This window comes from Sminthopsis crassicaudata, chromosome 3, assembly GCF_048593235.1.
Source record: "Sminthopsis crassicaudata isolate SCR6 chromosome 3, ASM4859323v1, whole genome shotgun sequence".
In the NCBI taxonomy this organism is placed as follows: Eukaryota; Metazoa; Chordata; class Mammalia; order Dasyuromorphia; family Dasyuridae; genus Sminthopsis; species Sminthopsis crassicaudata.
The window spans coordinates 578,310,240-578,330,316 of NC_133619.1; the positions used below are offsets into that span (position 1 = coordinate 578,310,240).

General features: G+C 35.7%; 1 protein-coding gene across 10 annotated transcripts in view; it reads left to right on the forward strand.

Moving 5' to 3' along the window:
- Window positions 1-20,077, forward strand: part of SMAD9 (SMAD family member 9) — a 104,583-nt gene that overhangs the window by 65,689 nt on the left and 18,817 nt on the right. For all 10 annotated transcript variants that reach the window (XM_074304895.1, XM_074304888.1, XM_074304887.1 and 7 more), the window contains 2 exons: window positions 6,948-7,558; window positions 13,701-13,958. In XM_074304895.1, the coding sequence (XP_074160996.1) occupies window positions 7,147-7,558; window positions 13,701-13,958 (670 nt within the window). In that variant the 5' untranslated portion in view covers window positions 6,948-7,146. The remainder of the gene's footprint in view (window positions 1-6,947; window positions 7,559-13,700; window positions 13,959-20,077) is intronic.

Genomic DNA, 20,077 nt, shown 5'->3' on the forward strand with positions numbered 1-20,077 from the left:
GCACACTGCCAAAGTTGGAATCTAGGAGACTCATCTTCCTGAGTTCAAATATGTCCTCAGACACTGCAAAGGCAGTCCCTGCCCTCAAGGAGCTTATAATCTAATAAGGGAGATCACATATAAACAAGTATATACAAAACAATCTATATAGAGGGTAAATAGGAACTAATTAACAGAGGAAAGACATTGGATTTGAGAGGGTTTGGAGAATCCTGTAGAAGTAGAATTTGTTGGGATTTATAGGAAACCAAGAACATTGGCATTCATAGTGGAAAAGGTAGATTGTTCCAGGCATAGGAGACAACCAGGATTAATGTCCAGAATCAGGAATTGTAGTGTCTTATTTGTGGAAGAGCCAGGAAACCAGGATCACTAGATCAAAGTGTATGTGTAAGAAGTAAAATAAAAGTGGGAAGACACAAAGAGGCTGTGTTGTGAAGGTGTTTGAATGCTAAATGGAACATTTTATATTTTTTCCTGAAGGCAATAGGAAATCATTGGATTTATTAAGTAGGAAGGTGACATCATTACACATTAATTTTAGGAAAATCCTTTAAGAAGATGATATTATCTACAGCAGGGCTTCTTAAACTTTTTCCACTCGAGACCCCTTTTTGCCTGACAAATTTTTGCTCATTCCCATCTCAAATCTGAACTGAAGTGTTTCTGGCAGCGTTCACATGTATGTGAACAGCAAAATGTGATCAGAACCAGCGCAGCAGTGAAGTCACATGATGTAAATAGACAAGTGCTGCTAGAAACATCTCAGATTCATTATATGTTTGGTTTTCAATTAATTTTTGGTCGCTGTGTTAAGAAATCTTTTACTGTGGCCATTTTTTAATGACACCTACATTCAGTTATGTGACCCCAGATGGGGTTGAGAATCACAGTTTAAGAAGCTTTGCTCTGCAGTACCAGAGAAGGTAAGAAGTGGAGAGAGAAAAGATAGTGGGAGAAAGATAATGAATTCTGTTTTGGACATACTGAGTTTAAGATAACTATTGTGGTTTAGTTGTATCAATCTTTCCATGACTCCATTTAGGGTTTTCTTGGCAAAGACATTGAAACAATTAGATATTTCCTTTACTGGGTTATTTTACAGCTAAGAAAAATGAAGTGATGATGGTTAAATGCCTGGACCAGGGTCACATAGCTCATAAGTGTCTGAGGCCAAATTTGAACTCATGAAGATGAGTCTTCCTGACTTCAGGCCTGGTACTCTATGCACTGTGCTATCTATTTGCCCCTTAAGGTTTCTACTGAACACCCAACTTGAGATATTTGAAAAGCAGTTGGGATATGAGAGATTGGAGGTCAGCAAAGATTGTGGAAGGACAAATAGATTTGAGAATCATCAGCCCATATATAGTAATGAATTCTATTAAAGCTGATGAGATTATCTAGTGAAACAATATAGAAGAGGGCTCAGAAAAGAACCCATAAGAATACTTACCATTAGAGAACCTGATCTGGAAGGGGATCCAGCAAAGAATACAGAGAAAAAATGGTCAGAGAGGTAAGAGAAGAACCAGGAGGCAGTGGTGTCCCAAGATCCTAGAGATAAGAGAGTATTAAGAAAGAAAGAGTGATCCCAGTGTCAAAGGCTGCAGAGAGTTGAGGAGCATGAGAATGGAGAAAAAGCCATTGATTTGGCAGCTAAGAGATCCTTGTTAGCTTTGGAGGAATCAGTTTCAGTGAAATGATAGGATACATGCTACTTGTACCACACTTGGCAAGTCATTGAATCTTTCAGTGCCCCTTGACTATTCTCTAAGACTGTTTTTAAGACTATCAGTTGCAGAATAGTTGGTGATTTGCATTGCTAGAGAGTTTATCCCTGTGAGCTTCCCCAAAAAACCAACAACAAAAAACACACACTACTTGATTACAAGGTGTGTGTATATAATTATATGGCTATATTTAGGTACATATAATATGCGTTATGAGAGCTCAGAGAAAGAAGAGATGTTAGGCTATAGTATTTAGGGAAGGCTTGCTGGAAGATTTACGATTTGAAATAGGCTGTTGTTCTCAGTCAATGAGCTCTTATGATGTGCCAGGCATTGTGTTAAGTGCCAGGGATATTATTAAGAAATGCAGAATCACAGTCCCTGCCTTCAAGGAGCCCACATTCAAATTGAGGAGAAAACATGTATATGGTTATGTACGTACAAAATATAGAAAATGTAAATGGGAGGCAATATCAGGACAGCACTGACAATGCGGATAGGAGGTACTGGCAGGAAAGACCTCTTGTAGAAGGTACAATTTGTTCTGAGTCTTGAAGAAATTCAGAAGAAGACATGAGGAGAACTAATTTGCAAGGTAAGAGAGCCAGTCAAAAGGAATGGGGAGACCACCTCGGAGCCATTGATCTTAAAATAAAAGCATCCTGGAAAGGTAGGAAGGGACCAGGAAGTGAAGGACTTTAAAATGCAGTGGATTTTATATTTAAATGAAAAAGGGTATTCTAGGCAGAAAAGACAATTTGAGCAAAGGCGTGAAGACAGAAGGAACATTAAATGAGTGGAGGACAGTAAGAAGTTATAAAGAGGTTCTAAGACGTTGGCTATTGAAATGAGAAAGGGTTGATTCGGAGGAATTTTAAAGAAGTCAGTATAATATGGTGACTTAAGACATGAGAAAAGAATCACCGAGTTTTAGAGCTGGAAAGGATTGTAAAGATGCACTAGTCCTGGGATTCTTAACTTTTTCTATGTCAAATCAAATCTTGGGAAGTCCATCTACCCTTTTCAGAATAATGTTTTTGAATGCACAAAATTAGATATAGGCCTACAAAGGAAACAAATTATGACAGAATTATCCAAATATTAAAACAAGTTCCTAGACTCCACGTTAAGGAGGATGTAGTCCAGCCTTCTCCTACAGATGAAAAAGCTGAGTTCAGTGAGATGGAGTTGCACAAGGTGACATACTGCTGAGTGCAGACCTGTGGCCAGAATCTAGTTCTGCTAATGCCCAGTCCAGTCTTTTTTGCTTCATAATACTGCCTCTTAAGCAACTGGGAGAATTACATATGACTCCAGTGAGACCAACATAAGATTCTTTAAAAATATGCTCAGTTCGGCTCTTCTTACAGCTAAACTGTGATGGCTGTCCCCCTTGGCTTGTCCTCTCCTTTCTTGTCTTTGTTAAGTCCCAACTAAAATTCCATCTCCAATAAGAAACCTTTCCTGATGTGTCCAGAATGTATCTTGTCTTTATCTTGTTTGTTTGTTTCTCATATTGTTTCCCCCATCAGATTGTGAGCTTTTTGAGAACAGGGACTCTTCTTTCTGCCTTTCTTTATATCCTCATTGCTTAATTCAGTGACTGGCACACACTGGACACTTAACCAATGTTTATTGCCTTCCTCATTATTGCTCATATTCTGTTTACATAAAAAAATACAGAAAATTCTCTTTCTTGGGAAATAAGACAGTATCTTCTCAGCTAGTTCTTCTCATTCAAACATTCTCTCATTGATGCTCAGCTCTTCCAAGAAGACTACTTTCTGATTAAAACCAATCATTTGCTCATTCTTTCCTCCATATCAGCTCAACTCTTAAGAAGTAAAATCTTTTAAACTTTTTATCTGAACTTCATTCTAATTATTAACTACTGGGGATATGTTCAGAGCTCTATTAGATCCTGGCTTTCTATTTTAGTGTTCATTTATTGTTATTAATTTATGAATTATCTTTATGATTATTTTCATGTCTTTGCTGTGTGCTTGTCCTCTGAATCATGAATTGTAAATTTTTTTGGAATCTGCAGTAAAATACAGAGTTGCACAGATAACCTGTAGTGATGTTAACTAATTAAACTGACTGACTCACTAATAAGGGACTGGCAGGAATGCAAAAAAATTCAATTATATTTAAAGAATTTTTTTTTTTAACATTTTTTTTATTATATATATATATATATATTTTATAATATTATCCCTTGTATTCATTTTTCCAAATTACCCCCCCTCCCTCTATTCCCTCCCCCCGACGACAGGCAATACCATACATTTTACATGTGTTACAATATAGTCTAAGTACTATACATGTGTGTGAGTATCATTTTCTTGTTGCACAATAAACATTAGAATCCGAAGGTACATGCAACCTGGGCAGACAGATATTAGTGCTAACAATTTTCATTCCCCTCCCAGTGTTTCTTCTCTGGGTGCAGCTACCCCTGTCCATCATTGATCAACTGGAAGTGAGTTGGATCTTCTTTATGTTGAAGATTTCCACTTCCATCAGAATACATCCTCATACAGTATTGTTGTTGAAGTATACAGTGATCTTCTGGTTCTGCTCATTTCACTCAGCATCAGTTGATTTAAGTCTCTCCAGGCCTCTCTATATTCCTCCTGCTGGTCATTTCTTACCGAGCAATAATATTCCATAACTTTCATATACCACAATTTACCCAACCATTCTCCAATTGATGGACATCCATTCATCTTCCAGTTTCTAGCTACAACAAAAAGAGCTGCCACAAACATTTTGGCACATATATGTCTCTTTCCGCTCTTTAGTATTTCTTTGGGATATAATCCCAGTAGTAGCGCTGCTGGGTCAAAGGGTATGCACAGTTTGATAACTTTTTGGGCATAATTCCAGATTGCTCTCCAGAATGGCTGGATTCTTTCACAACTCCACCAGCAATGTATTAGTGTCCCAATTTCCCCACATCCCCTCCAACATTTGTCATTATTTGTTCCTGTCATCTTAGCCAATCTGACAGGTGTGTAGTGGTATCTCAGAGTGGTCTTAATTTGCATTTCTCTGATCAGTAGTGATTTGGAACACTCTTTCATGTGAGTGGATATAGTTTCAATTTCTTCCTCTGAGAATTGTCTGTTCATATCCTTTGACCATTTATCAATTGGAGAATGGTTCGGTTTCTTATAAATTATGGTCAGTTCTCTATATATTTTGGAAATGAGACCTTTGTCAGAACCTTTGTTTTTAAAAATATTTTCCCAATTTGTTACTTCCCTTCTAATCTTGTTTGCATTAGTATTATTTGTACAGAAACTTTTTAGTTTGATGTAATCAAAATCTTCTATTTTGTGATCAATAATGATCTCTAGTTCTCCTCTGGTCATAAATTCCTTCCTCCTCCACAAGTCTGAGAGGTAGATTATCCTCTGTTCCTCTAATCTATTTATTATCTCCCTCTTTATGCCTAAATCATGGACCCATTTTGATCTTATCTTGGTATATGGTGTTAAGTGTGGATCCATATCTAATTTCTGCCATACTAATTTCCAGTTTTCCCAACAGTTTTTTCCGAATAATGAATTTTTATCCCTAATGTTGGAATCTTTGGGTTTGTCAAAGATTAGATTGCTATAGATGTACCCTTTTTTGTCCTTTGTATCTAATCTGTTCCACTGATCTACCGGTCTATTTCGTAGCCAATACCAAATGGTTTTGGTGACTGCTGCTATATAATATAGCTTTAGATCAGGTACACTTAGACCACCTTCCTCTGAGTTTTTTTTCATTAGTTCCCTTGCAATTCTTGACCTTTTATTCTTCCATATGAATTTTGTTGTTATTTTTTCTAGGTCATTAAAATAGTTTCTTGGGAGTCTGATTGGTATAGCACTAAATAAATAGATTAGTTTGGGGAGTATTGTCATCTTTATTATATTCGCTCGGCCTATCCAAGAGCACTGAATGTCTTTCCAATTATTTAAATCTGATTTTATTTTTGTGGCAAGTGTTTTGTAATTTTTCTCATATAATTCCTGACTTTTCTTTGGTAGATGGATTCCCAAATATTTTATACTCTCAACATTTGTTTGGAATGGAATTTCTCTTTGTATCTCTTGCTGTTGCATTTTGTTAGTGATATATAAAAATGCCGAGGATTTATGTGGATTTATTTTGTATCCTGCCACTTTGCTGAAATTTTGAATTATTTCTAGTAGCTTTTTAGCAGAGTCTTTGGGGTTCTCTAAGTATACCATCATGTCATCTGCAAAAAGTGTATATTTAAAGAATTTAAAACCTTGGTCTATAATAAATAAGAAAAAGATAATGATATTACCTAATATACATTCCTATATATAATATATAGGAATATTCTCCTTTCCTTTAATTCAAGTTGAAGAGGTGACTATACAAGGCAACAAGCATTTATTATTAATAAATATAGTTAGCTCTTATGTAGTATATTAAATAGCTTGTGTTCCAGACACTTTATAATTACTATCTCATTTAATCCCCAACCCTGGAACATAGATGATATTAATATTCCCATTTTACAGATAAGGAAACTGAGACAGAGAGTAAGTGGTCACAGGGTCACACAGTTTGATCTGAGACTGAATTTAAACTTAGATCATTCTGATCTCAGATCCAGTGTTCTAGTCACTGTGCCTATGTGATAATTCTAATAAACACTATATGTCTGGCACTGTTCTAAGTCTTGTGACACAAATATAAGCAAAATCCTGTATAAACCTGCCCTCAAAGAGCTTACATTCTAATGGAGGAAATAAACACATAAAAGAAGGAGGGACAAATGAGAAGGAACTTTGTGGGGGGAAATGATGTTGAAGTTTAAAAAGTCTGAAGTACATGTGGGAGGGGGCTGATGTATGTTGCAAGGGTCCAGAGCGAGACTGCCACGGAGGTATGGGCATTCCAGTAAAATCAATCATGGTATTGTGAATGTAAATTCTAAAATGAGATGGTTGAGCTCTCTTGCATACTTGAAAAAGAGTTTTTGTTGGTTTCATGCAGATTAGGATTTAAATTTTTCATCTTTGGCGGTGAATTATCCTGAAATCCATGGTAAGGAAAATGGATCTTGTGCATGAATAAGGGTTCCTCGATTTGTCTTGGAGATTGCCGTTTCCTGGGCTAAATCAATTAATAGAGAGAACCTGAAAATCATTTTGATCCTTTTCATTGTTATCTCTTGTTTTTCAGGATTAACACTTTCAGATTATTGGGAGAAATATAACATCCTTCCCAACTGGAATCTGTCACAACTGCTCTCAGAAACAAGGAAGCAGCTGTATATGTGGACAACTCTTGAGATTACTCGAATGACACTTTCTTTGGCTTTTAGTCAGAGAAGGGAAATTTTTTATTTCTGCTTGAATCTACCATCCTCTGCCTGCCTCTTATGCACTCCAGCACCCCTATCAGCTCTCTGTTCTCCTTCACTAGCCCAGCAGTAAAAAGGCTGCTTGGCTGGAAGCAAGGAGATGAAGAGGAAAAGTGGGCAGAGAAGGCCGTTGACTCTCTGGTGAAGAAGCTGAAGAAGAAGAAAGGAGCCATGGAAGAGCTGGAGAGGGCTTTGAGCTGTCCAGGCCAGCCGAGCAAATGTGTCACCATACCTCGATCCCTGGATGGAAGGCTGCAGGTGTCCCATCGCAAGGGTCTGCCTCATGTGATTTACTGCAGGGTGTGGCGCTGGCCAGATCTACAGTCCCACCATGAATTAAAACCACTAGAGTGCTGTGAATTCCCATTTGGATCAAAGCAGAAAGAAGTTTGCATTAACCCGTATCACTACCGCCGGGTGGAGACACCAGGTAATGAACCCTGTATCATTAAAAGAGTTAGGCCTAGGTTGAATGCGTATCAGGTGAGTAAATGGGCAATTAAAATCAGCCCTTGCAGATGAGTCAAGAAGATCCAGGCTGCCCTCTGATTGAAGGAGAGTGCAAGGGAAAAACTCTTCTCTCTGGGACTGGTTGTAGATATTCATTAAAAGAGTGACTGAGAAGTAGCCTTCACTCTAAAAACTACTAGGGATAGTGTGGCTCAGTGGATAGAGTGCAGGACCTCAGACATTTACTAGCAGTGTGACTATAGGCAAATCGTTTAAGTTCTGTCTCAGTTTTCTCATCTGCAAAATGGGGATAATGGCTTCTACCTCTCAGAGATGGTGAGGATCAAAAGAGATAAAAATTATAAAGTGTTTGGTACATAGCAAGCACTATATAAATGTTAGTTATCATTATCATCTAGTCTTAGACCCTTACTGGTTGTATGGTCCTGTGCAAGTTACTTAATAGCCACCTGCTTCAGTTTCCTCATCTGGAAAAGAAGCTGGAGAATGGGAAGCTATTCCAGTATCTTTGCCAAGAAAACCCTAAAGAAGGTCATGAAAATCTCAATGCAACAAAACAACAATTTTAATATGATTTAAAAAACCCCTATTAGAAAAGTTCTCATTTTAAATGAACTCTCATGTTAGAACTCAAAACATGTCTTCCTTATAAAATAGTTTGATAGTACTTCTGTTTCACCATGGATCCTTTCAACAAATATTTATTAAGAGAGCATACATTTTCTGCATTCATTGTTCTAGATGCTAAAGATACAAAGATTAGAAAATGACATAATCACTGGTTTTGAGAAACTTAAATTGTGTGTGTGTATGTGTGTGTGTGCATGCATGCTAGGGCAAAAAAATAAGACACATACACCAAGAGGAATAACATAAGGTAAGGTAAGAATAAAGCTGAAATTTAAAAAAAAAGAAAATTTTAAGAAGGATGGAATTTTTTTTATTTTTTGCTTTAGAAATCATAGAAGGCTTAATGGCCATTCTGACACCTAAGCTAAGTTTTGAAAGGAGACAGACTTGGCAAGGAATAGATGAGTAGCTTATGACTTCCAGGTTAGGGGAGTGTCCTGCATGGATGGATGCAGGAAGCTAGAAGATAACATGTCAAGTTAAGGGAATTTCTTCCCAATGTCCAGTTTGGCTGGAATGTGGAACATTTGAAGGGAAATAATTTGAAACTTGGCTAAAAAGTACTTAGAAAGGTAACTTGGAGTCTAACTGAGGAAGACCCTTAAAATTTAGGTTAAAAAGCATTGCATTTTATCCTCTGTGCAATAGATTCTAAAGTTTTTGGGGAAAGGAGTGATATCATCTAGAAAGATTATTCTGGTCATTATAAGGAGAGAGAGATTGGAATCAGAGATCAGTAAGAAGGTTATTCTTATAGTCCAAAGGTGATGAAGGCCTAAACAAGGACAGATGAGAGATGTGCAGGTTGAATCAATAGGATTTATTTTCTGATTGCATATGATGAGGGAAGGACAGAGAAGAGTAAAAAATGCCTTAGATTCGGAGCAGAATACCTACCAAGGCCTCTCTCCACACTCATCCTTGTCCCTTTTGTCAGCACCATCAGAGTCTATCCTAATCTTCTATTTTTGTTGAGTAAAATTAGGAAACAATTTGATGCCAAATCTCTCTCTTTTTTTAACCTGTTTGCATTATTCTGGGAAGTCAAAGCCCTGGTACACTAGTGTAAGAAAATAGCCAGCTTCAGAGAGAAATTTTAGGTAGGTTCTTTAAGAAATTCATCTGGTTTCCTCATTATTTCTCTTAAACCTTAAGCCAAAATTGAAAAAAGTGGTTTGTTCCTTTCATCTAAGTAGGTAACCTATTAATTTTCTAACATGTACTCCCCCCCCCCAACAGTACATGTTTAAAAGAAATGATTTCACTCCATTCACAGCAGATTTATTCCATGGCTGGTATTATCAAAACCTCTATGAAAATGAAAACAGAAGGTCTTATATTCCTTAAATTTCTAAAAATTTCACTTTATCCCAAGGGCCCAGATTCACCTTCCTTTTTTGTGCTTTCATTTCTTTGGCAAGCGGGAAACAAAATGCATAGCCTCCCAAAAGGTGAAAAGTGGCTGGTTTTATTTTTTGAGCAAAGTAATAGTTGTACAATTTTTAGACGAATTAAGCAGCTAAATATTCTTTGAAATTGTTGCTTCTCTCCCTTATCTCTTAAGAGAGAAGCTGATATTTAATTGAAGACACTAACAAATCCAGTGGAGTCTTGCTCTAATGCTAATTTTCATGATTAGTGCATGGAATACTCTATCTGGCATCCTATCTAAAGGGGTTTAATTCATTATATACATTTCTTTTTAAGGTAGCCAAATGATCTGGACCTCAAAGATCTTGCCAAAGATCATGGCATACTTGTGAAACTTAGATTTTAGATTTAGAGTTAAAAGAGCTTTGAGATGTTATTTTTATTTGCCCTTCTTATTTTACCCGTGAGAAAATTGAGGCCTAAGAAAGTTGGCAATATAGTTAATGTGAAATGGAGATAGGTTTTGAATTCAGGTCCTCCCCAGATCCTGTGCTTTTCCCATCCATTTGGCTCTATGAATAAATTCTCATTGTAAAGGAGAAGCAAAATCTAAGATTAGAGGAATATTTGTAATCTAGTCTTTCCTAAAGATTGAACCTAATGTCAATTTCTTCATGGGGTGGGACTCTATTGTTTTTGACACAAATACTGATGGAGCAAAATAGCATTCACATCATCACATTAGAAATGACTTTAGAATTTCTTATATAACAAAAACCTTTAAAATATTCTATTTATTTGTATATTCTCTCATTCCATCCATTGATTTTCTTCTGGAGAAAAAAGCAGTTTTTCTCTCCTATTTTAAAAAATGTATCTTCTGCCTATAACTAGTTCAAGAATAAGGAAAATTAAGATCCCATGGAAGATTTCTAAGGTTTTATGATATTTTTCATTCCAAATTACCATAAATTCAAATTGTCTACTTCCAACAATGGTATTCTTATTCCCTAACTCCCTCCTAAAGCAGGAGTGCTGCAGGTAGTACGGTCATTATCCTTGGCGGCCTTGAGTCTTCTCTGTACATCAGGACATCTAAGGATGCGGTGGATAGAATACTGTACCTGGAGTCAGAACACCTGAATTCAAATTGGACTCAGATACTTGCTAGCTCTGCTATTTAACTGACAGCTTCCCTTCTGGCTGTCTTGACTATAAAGAGGAGATTACAGTAGCCACCTACCTATCTCTTAGAGTTATTATGTGGATAAAATGAGATTTTGTAAAATGCTTTGTCAGTCTTAAAGCACTATGTAAATACTAGCTGCTCTTATTATGATAGAATTACTTAGATAAGTCACTGGAAGATCATCTATATTGAAGTATAAGGTATATTGTAATTCTGCCTCAAGAGACTGGAAAGATGGCCACTTTTTGTTTTTCATAGATATTCTCCTTTCCCCCCCAAATAAAATGCCTATTTGAAAAATTCGATGGTTCTAATATAGTCTTAGGCTACCTTGAATTGAGGGTATAGAGTTCAAATTCAGATGGCTAGGTGCCTTGGTCAGACAATATCTATGTCCATTTCTGGGGACCAGAATTTGAGAAGGACATTGGCAAACTGGGTAGTAGCCAGAGCAATGTGACCAAGATGGTAGGGAGACTTGAAACGCTGCCATATGGTGATATTTTAAAAGACCTGGGGATATTTAGTTTGTAGAAAATAAGAAAAGATGAGAGACATGGTTTCTTGTCAATATTGGGAGGATTGTTATGGGAATTAGGGATTTCATTTGTTCTTCTTGCTGTCCGAGGATGGAAATTGGAATGATGAATAAAAGTTGCAGGAAGACAGATTTTAGCTCTACATAAGGAACAGTTTTATAATAATTAGAGCTGTGTGAAAATATAGTAGCATGCCTTAGAGAATAAGAATAGCTGACAGTTTTATAGAACCCTTTAATTGTTTTTTTAATAGAACTATAAAGTTTCTAATCCATATAACCGTGCATATCCAACGTAATCTTTAAATGAAATATCTCATTTGGAGCTCTTAGCCACCTTGTGAGGTAGGTACTACAAGTGTTTTTATTTTTATGTTATACATGAGAAATCAGAGTTCAGAAAGGTAAATGTTTCACTTGGCAACTAGCTCTATATGATGTCTCTATCACTGGAAATATTCTAATTGAAAATAGATGATCACTTGTCAGGGATGTTATAGACAGATTACTATTTGGGTTGGAGTTAGACTAGTTAATCATTGAAATACCTTCCGTTTAAATTATTCAGTTATCCATACACTTAACAAATATTAAGAACCTACTAGATGCCATACACTGCTAAATGTTTAGGATACAAAGAAAGGCAAATAACATTCCCTGCTCTTTCAGGAAGCACCCAGTCTAGTGAGGGAGATAACATGCAAATGACTATATACAAAAATGCTATATACAGGATAAATCAGAAATAAATTAACAAAGGGATTGCACTTCAACTAAGGGGAATTGAAAAAGTCTTCCTTAGAGAGGTTTTTAGCTGGGACTTGAGGGAAGCTGGGGAAGTCCTGAGACAGAGATGAGGAAGGCAAGTATGGGGGAATAACCCATTCCCAGAATTGGAAGGTGGAGGTCCTTATTCAAGGAAAAGGGATGAAGTCAGTGACATTGAATTGCAGAATACATATAGACATGTTAGTGAAAGAGGAAAATTCTAAGGTAAGACTGGAAAGGTCAGGAGAATCAAGTTATAAAGGCAGAGCAAACTGGGGGTTTTATATGTGATTCTGGAGATGTTGGCAAACCTCTGTAGTTTATTGATTAGAGGTATAACATGTCAGAGATGGGCTTTAAGAAGATCAGTAGAATAGCTTAGAGGAAGATGGACTGGAGTTGGGAAAGATGTGCTCGGGTGACCAACTTGCAGGCTATTTTATATCTTAATTTAGAAGTATATATCACTTTACCATTGGAAGCATTTTATAACATCATTTTAAAGGTATTTGATATTGTTTGTTTTGTTGTGAAAGACTCCTCCTCTTGGTGAAGAAAGAGAATAGATTATGCATAAAAAATACCCTTAGAGAGGAACCAATATTCCATTGAATGTATAGAGAAGCTTCTCCCAGAAAGGTTTTACATGGAAAAAAAAAACATCTCAACTGATCATTTTCTCTATAGAAAAATGGAAAGAAAAAGATATATCACATCTTATGCTGTCATTTCTATAAGAAAAGACTTCTGGAATACAGTGAGAAGGTTTGTAACTAACTGGTATGGAATAAGAAAAGGGGACAGTTTGGTGTTGCAATGGATAGACTTTGAGGCCTGCAGTCAGGAATATTCATCTTCCTGAGTTCAAATTTGGTCTCAAATGCCGATTACCTGTTTGATCCTGAGCAAACCACTCAACCCTGTTTGTATTAGTTGCCTCATCTGTAAAATGAGCTGGAAAGGAAAATGACAAACAACTCCAGTATTTCTGTCAAGAAAACCCCCAATGGGCTCATGAAGACTCAGATATGACTGTAACAACTGAACAACAATGAGAGAAGAGCTCACTTTGTTCAATAATATTCTCTGTTGGGATCACTTTCTAAAAGCTATCATTCACCTATTTGATTTCATTTTTTCCCTTTATCACATAAAGAAGAAATAAAATAACATGGTAAAGGATAAATACTGTACTATACATCATTATTTCTGATTAGTCATTCTGTGTAGAAAATCCTTGAAGCTGCTTTGAGCACTGAGTATCAGGAGAATATTGGGCTTTGGGATTAGAATCTCTACAGTTTAACTTCCTGCAGAAAGAATCATAACTAAGAGAGTCATTTTCTTTTTAAAAGCATAATACCCCAGGGGATGACAAGACGAATAGGCAGGTAAAAACTACATTTGAATTTAATTGTTTATTTTATTATTTTTTAATTATTTGCCTTTACATTTTTGCACTGAAGGCTAAAGGATAGTTTCATTTTAACATCAATAAACAAATCTGAAGTTCAGATTTTTTTTGGTCTCTGAAGGGAAAAAAGAAATAAAGGAAAAATATCTTTAATGTTCCATTCTGACCATGATGTCTCTTTCTTGTTGCAGTGCTACCTCCTGTGCTTGTACCAAGACATAGTGAGTTTAACCCCCAGCTCAGCCTCCTGGCCAAGTTTCGGAACACTTCCCTCCACAGTGAGCCCCTGATGCCACATAATGCTACTTATCCTGAGTCTTTTCAGCAGCCCACAGGCTCTACCTACTCATCATCACCCAGCCACATGTTCTTGCCATCTCCCAGCACCGTAAGCTACCCTCATTCCCCAGGAAGTTCATCTGGTCCAGGGAGTCCATATCAACTAACAGGTGAGAAATAAAAACACGGCATAGAGAAGATGAAGAATTGGCCCAAGATAATAGTTGGGAAGAGGGAATTAAAAGCTGTTGGATCACAGGATTAGATCCTTCTAAAGTCTCATAAATCATATGATCACATATTTAGAGATAAAAGGGACCATAGATCTTTTGTAATATATTTAAAAACTGAGTTATCAGAGGAGGCAAGGAATTTGTCAAAGATCACACAGGGAGTCAGGAGTCAAACCCAGTTTCATATTCTAATACTTAGTGATCATTCTGGCAAATGATCATTAACATCCCTAGGAATTTGGGTGTTTCATAGCCCAGGGATTTAAAAATAAGAATGTATGGCAAGAGGAAAATAATCTCTTCATGAAATTAGGAACAAACATAGAATAAGGACTATGAATAATCTTAGTATTTTTCCATTTTGGCTGCCTTTTAAAGCAACCAAAGGTTTGTTTATATCTATATAAATTAGTTATTAGTTTGGGATTCTAAGGATGTAGCTCAGGTGCCATATATAGCCCAACATATGGTTTCTATTGATATAAAACCAGGAAATAAGTCGATGAGATTTGAGAAGATAGAAAAAACACGTTCCATGTGTAGCTGTACAAAAAAACAAGAGTGTAGCATTATAAAAGTGATATTTTAATTATATAAAGGGAAGAAAATAAAACATCAGTTTACAATTTTCCATATTAAGGCACGTGTAAGGCAAGGCAAAAAGCATTATTAAGCACTTACTATATGCTAGATATATAGTAAGCTTTGGAAGTACGAATACAAATAAAAAAAAGTCACAACACACAAAAGAGAGCTGAAAAGCAAAAGTTGGGAAGGAGGCACCTACCTGGGGCCATGCTGGTGAAGTGGGAAGAGTCAGAATCACAGCCAGGAGGGGAATGAAATAAGTGTATTGAAATATTGTACCCTTGTATTTTGTCTTAATTGAGGAAGACTCACTGGAGCATTTCCAGAGGAGAGTAATCAGGATGCTGAGGAGACTAACAACCATATCATATATAAATTGTCAAAAGATCTGTGAATATTTAGTATTTCCTTTCTTTCTTTCCCTTCCTTCCTTCCTTCCTTCCTTCCTTCCTTCCTTCCTTCCTTCCTTCCTTCCTTCCTTCCTTCCTTCCTTCCTTCCTTCCTTCCTTCCTTCCTTCCTTCCTTCCTTCCTTCCTTCCTTCCTTCCTTCCTTCCTTCCTTCCTTCCTTCCTTCCTTCCTCTCCTCCCTCCCTCCCTCCCTCCCTCCCTCCCTCCCTCCCTCCCTCCCTCCCTCCCTCTCTCTCTCTCTCTCTCTCTCTCTCTCTCTCTCTCTCTCTCTCTCTCTCTCTCTCTCTCTCTCTCTTTTTTTAACAATTTAAAGATACAATGTGACAGTAGAAAAAATGCTGAAGTTGGAAGGACATGGGTTCAAAATTCCTTTTAAGCTGTGTGAAAACCCATCTTTACTAGCTGAGTGTCTTTAGGCAGGTAACTGTGCCTCGGTTTCCTCATGTATGAAACAGTAATAACACCTGTAAAGTACATTTGAATCTGACTTGCAGTTGATATCTTCTACATGTGTTTTCTCCCTCATTATTAGAATGTGAGCTCCTTGAGAGCAGGGGTCATTCTTTTCTCTATATCCCCAGTGTTTAGTACAATGTTTTACACATAGTTTTCATTCATTCATATTTCACACAGTTGTTACAAGACTCAAGTGCACTTAAAACACTTTAAAAACCTTCAAGATTTTTTCTTTTTTTATTAGAAGTTTCTGGCCAATTTGGCCATTTTGATCCAATGCTTTATGTTCCTTCAACTAGATATAAAAACAATTCTTAATATATTTTTTAATTTTGAGTTTCAAATTCTGCCTCTTCTGTATTAGTCATGTTGTAAAAGAAAACATAAACCAAAAAAAAACCAAGAAAAAATAAGTAAGTTTCAATCTGCATTCAGACTCCATCATATTTTTCTCTAGAGATGGATATCATTTTTCATCATAAGTCTTTCTGAATTGCTATACTGCTGAGAATAGCTAAGTCATTCATAGTTGATCATCATATAATATTGCTGTTACTATGTACAATGTTCTGATAGTTTAACTCATTTCACATTACATCAGTTTGTGTAAGTCTTCCCCAGTTTTTTAAAGAGTATTCTGCTATCCTTTTTTCTGACATAATAGTATTCCATTAAGATCATATAACACAATTTGTTCAGCCATTCCCCAACTGATGGGCAAACTCTCTATTTCCAATTCTTTGCTCTCACAAAAAGAACTGCTATAAATATTTCTGTACATATAAGTACTTTTACTTTTCCATGCATTTATTTATTCATTAATTTATTATTTTTTCTCTTTGGGATACAGACCTAGTAGTGGTATTGCTCCTTCAAAAAATATGTGTGGTATAGGCCTTTCAGCATAATTTCAAATGGCTCTTCAAGATATTTGAATCAGTTTTCAACTCCTCCATAGTGTATTAGTGTCCCGATTTTCCCACATTCTCTCCAAAATTGTCATTTTCCTCTTCTATTAGTCAATCTGATAGTTTTGAGGTGGCACCTCAGAGTTTTTTAAATTTTCAATTCTTTATTCAGTAGTAATTTAGAGCATTTTATATGACTACTGTTAACATTGATTTCTTCTTCTGAAAATTGCCTATTCATATCCTTCAGTCATTTATCAGTTGGGAAATGGCTCTTATGTTTATAAATTTAACTCAGTTCTCTATATATTTAAGATATGAGGCCTTTATTAGAGAAACTTGCTGTAATTTTTTTTCAGTTATTATTATTTCTCTCCATTCTATTTTCCCTGTTTATCCTATTCTCTCTTCTTTCACCCTGTGCATCCTCAAAAGTGTTTTGTTTCTGACTACTGCCTCCCTCAGTCCATTTCAATTTTGAAATCTATTTATGAAATCTATTATACAACTGAGTGTATAAGTAAACCAATTCCAGTGAGAGAAAGATTCAGATTCTATTCCACATCTATTTCCCCGTTCACTATAAACACTCCTTCATCCCTTTTTATGTGATACATCCTATTCTATTTCTCCCTTTCCCTCTCACTCATTGCATGCTCTCTTGCCTTAATTTTATTTTTTAATATCATCCTAATATATTCAACTTGTCACGTACCTTCTGGCTGCTATCCTGATATAATGATAAAATTCTTAGGAGTTACAACTCTCATCTCCATATGTAAGCAGTTTAACTTTATTGAATCCCTTCCAATTTCTTTTTCCTATTTACTTTTTCTACGCTTCTCTCAAATCTTGTATCTGAAAGTCAAATTTTCTGTTCTTTCCATCAGTAATGTTTAAATGTCCTTTATTTCATTGAATATCTATTTTTCTTGTTGAATTATATTTAGTTTTGTTGGGTACGTGATTCTGAGTTGAAATCATAGTTTCTTTGTCCTCCAGAATATCATATTCCAGACCCTCTAATTCTTTAATGTAGAAGCTGCTAAATCATGTGCTATCTTGACTGTGGTTCCATGACATTTAAATTATTTTTTTTCTGGTTCCTTACAACCCTTTCTTCTTGACCTAGGAGCTCTGGAATTTGGCTGTAATATTCCTGAAAGTTTTCATTTTGGGATCTTTTTTAGAGGTGATTGGTGGATTCTTTCCATTTTTATTTTACCCTCTAGTTCTAAATAGTAGGGCTGTTATCCTTGATAATTTCTTTATTTATTATAGCTTTTTATTTACAAGATATATGTATGGGTAATTTTTTAGCATTGACAATTGCAAAACCTTTTGTTCCAATTTTTCCCCTCCTTCCCCCCCCCCCCATCTCCTCTCCCAGATGTCAGGTAGACCAATACATATTAAATATGTTAAAGTATATGTTAAATACAATATATGTATACATATCTATACAGTTATTTTGCTGCATAAGAACAATCGGACTTTGAAATAATGTATAATTAACCTGTGAAGAAAATAAAAAATGCAAGTGGAAAAAAATTGAGGGATTGGAAATGCTATATAGGTTCACACTCATTTCCAAGAGTTCTTTCGCTGGGTGTAGCTGGTTCTATTCATCATTGAACAAATGGAACTGATTTGGTTCATCTCATTTTTGAAGAGAGCCATGTCCATCAGAATTGATCATCATATAGTATTGTTGTTAAAGTATATAATGATCTCCTGGTCCTGCTCATTTCATTCAGCACTTGATAATTTCTTGAAAGATAATGTTTAGGTCCCCTTTTGGTTTTCTTGATAATGACTTTTGGGTAATCTAGTAGTTTTTAAGTTCTCTCTTCTGGATCTATTTTCTAGTTCCTTTTTTAAGGGATATATTTCACATTTTTCTTTTATTTTAAAAATTATTTTGATTCTATTCTTGATATCTTATGGAGTAGTCATTAGCTCCCACTTGTCCAATTCTAATTTTTAAGCCATTATTTTCTTCAGTGAGTTTTTTCTATCTCCCTTTCCATTTGGCCAGATTTACTTTTTATGGAGTTAGTTTCATCAATGAATTATTGTAGATTCTTTACGATTAGTCAATTTTGCTTTTTTAGGAAATTCTTCTTTTCAGGATTTTGTTCTTCATTTACCATTTGGTTTATTATGCTTTCTAAAATGTTATTTTCTTCAGTGTAGTTGAGACTCCTTTACCAAGATATTAACTCTTTTTTTCAGGATTTTTTTACATTGTTTTCATTGTTTTCCTCATTCTTCCTCTACCTCTCTTATTTGATTTTTAAAATCCTTTTTGAACTCTTTTTGGGCCTGAGGCCAATTAACATTTTCCTTTGGGGCTTTGGATATAGTAGTTTTGACTTTGTTGTCTTCTGAGTTTATATTTTTATCTTCTCTGTCACTATAGTAAATTTCTCTAGTCAGGTTTTGTTATTGTTCTTGTTTATCAATTTTGTCCCGCCTATTTCTGGACTTTAAACTCGATGTTAAAATTTGGGCTCTGCCCTCAGGATGGAGGGGCACTTCCTAAGCTTCAAGGCTATCTTGAACTGGAAATTGTTTTGCTCTGTCCTTTTATGGGCTCTTCCACTCCATAATTAATTTTGAAGCATTACTAAAAGTTGTTTGGAGAGGACTTTGAGAGAACTCAGGTGAATTTCTGTCTTTTTTTCTGACAACTTGGCTCTACTTTTAACCCCCTGTAAAATGCTTTTATAATATATGCTGTTTCTATTTGGCAGTTCCAGAGGATTAAAATAGGATCAGTGAGTGAAAATTATAGAAAAGATAGTTTCTCCTTATGGAAAGAAGAAGTTCCAAACAATCAGGGTCATTTAAAATGGCTATTTTTTTGGTAACTAAGTTCCCCATCAGTAGAAGCTTGGTTACCAGGCATATATTTTGTAAAGGAAATTTCATCATAGGCTGAGAAGTTGAACCAGCTGTATTTGAAATGATCTCTGACTCTAAGTCCTATGATCCTATGATCCCTTCTAACTGTGATGTTCTGGAATTGATTTTATAATGAGATAGGTCAGATGTGGTGCTCCATAGTGCTAGGTGCTATTATCAAAAGGCTTTTATCTATGTGTTAAATATAAAGAGAATTAAGAGGAATTTCTCTTCTTACACTTCATATCTATGTGCCTTTCTGTCATTTCCTTCTGAATCTTTGGGAATAGGAGCCTATATATATATATATATATATATATATATATGCATATATATATATATATATATATATATATATATATATATATATATATATATATATATATATATATATATATATATATATAGAGAGAGAGAGAGAGAGAGAGAGAGAGAGAGAGAGAGAGAGAGAGAGAGAGAGAGAGAGAGAGAACTTATCCTCATAGCTCTTCTCTCTATAAGATAACAGTCAGATTCTGGAGAGAGAAAAAGTAGCGTAAAGGAATAGCCATTTACTAAGTCAGAAGATCTAACTTCAAGACTACCTCCAATTCTAAATATGACCTTAGGCATATCATTAACTTATTATATCTGAACCTCTGTGTTTCCAAGGTGTAGGAGACATGAGCATTAGAACAGCCTGGTAGTTATACTTCTTCTGACAGCTGACTGTCCAAAAGCACATAATAAAAGTTGTAGCTTTCTTCCTACACTAATAATTAGGCAGCGGATTTTAACCATTTTTTGTTT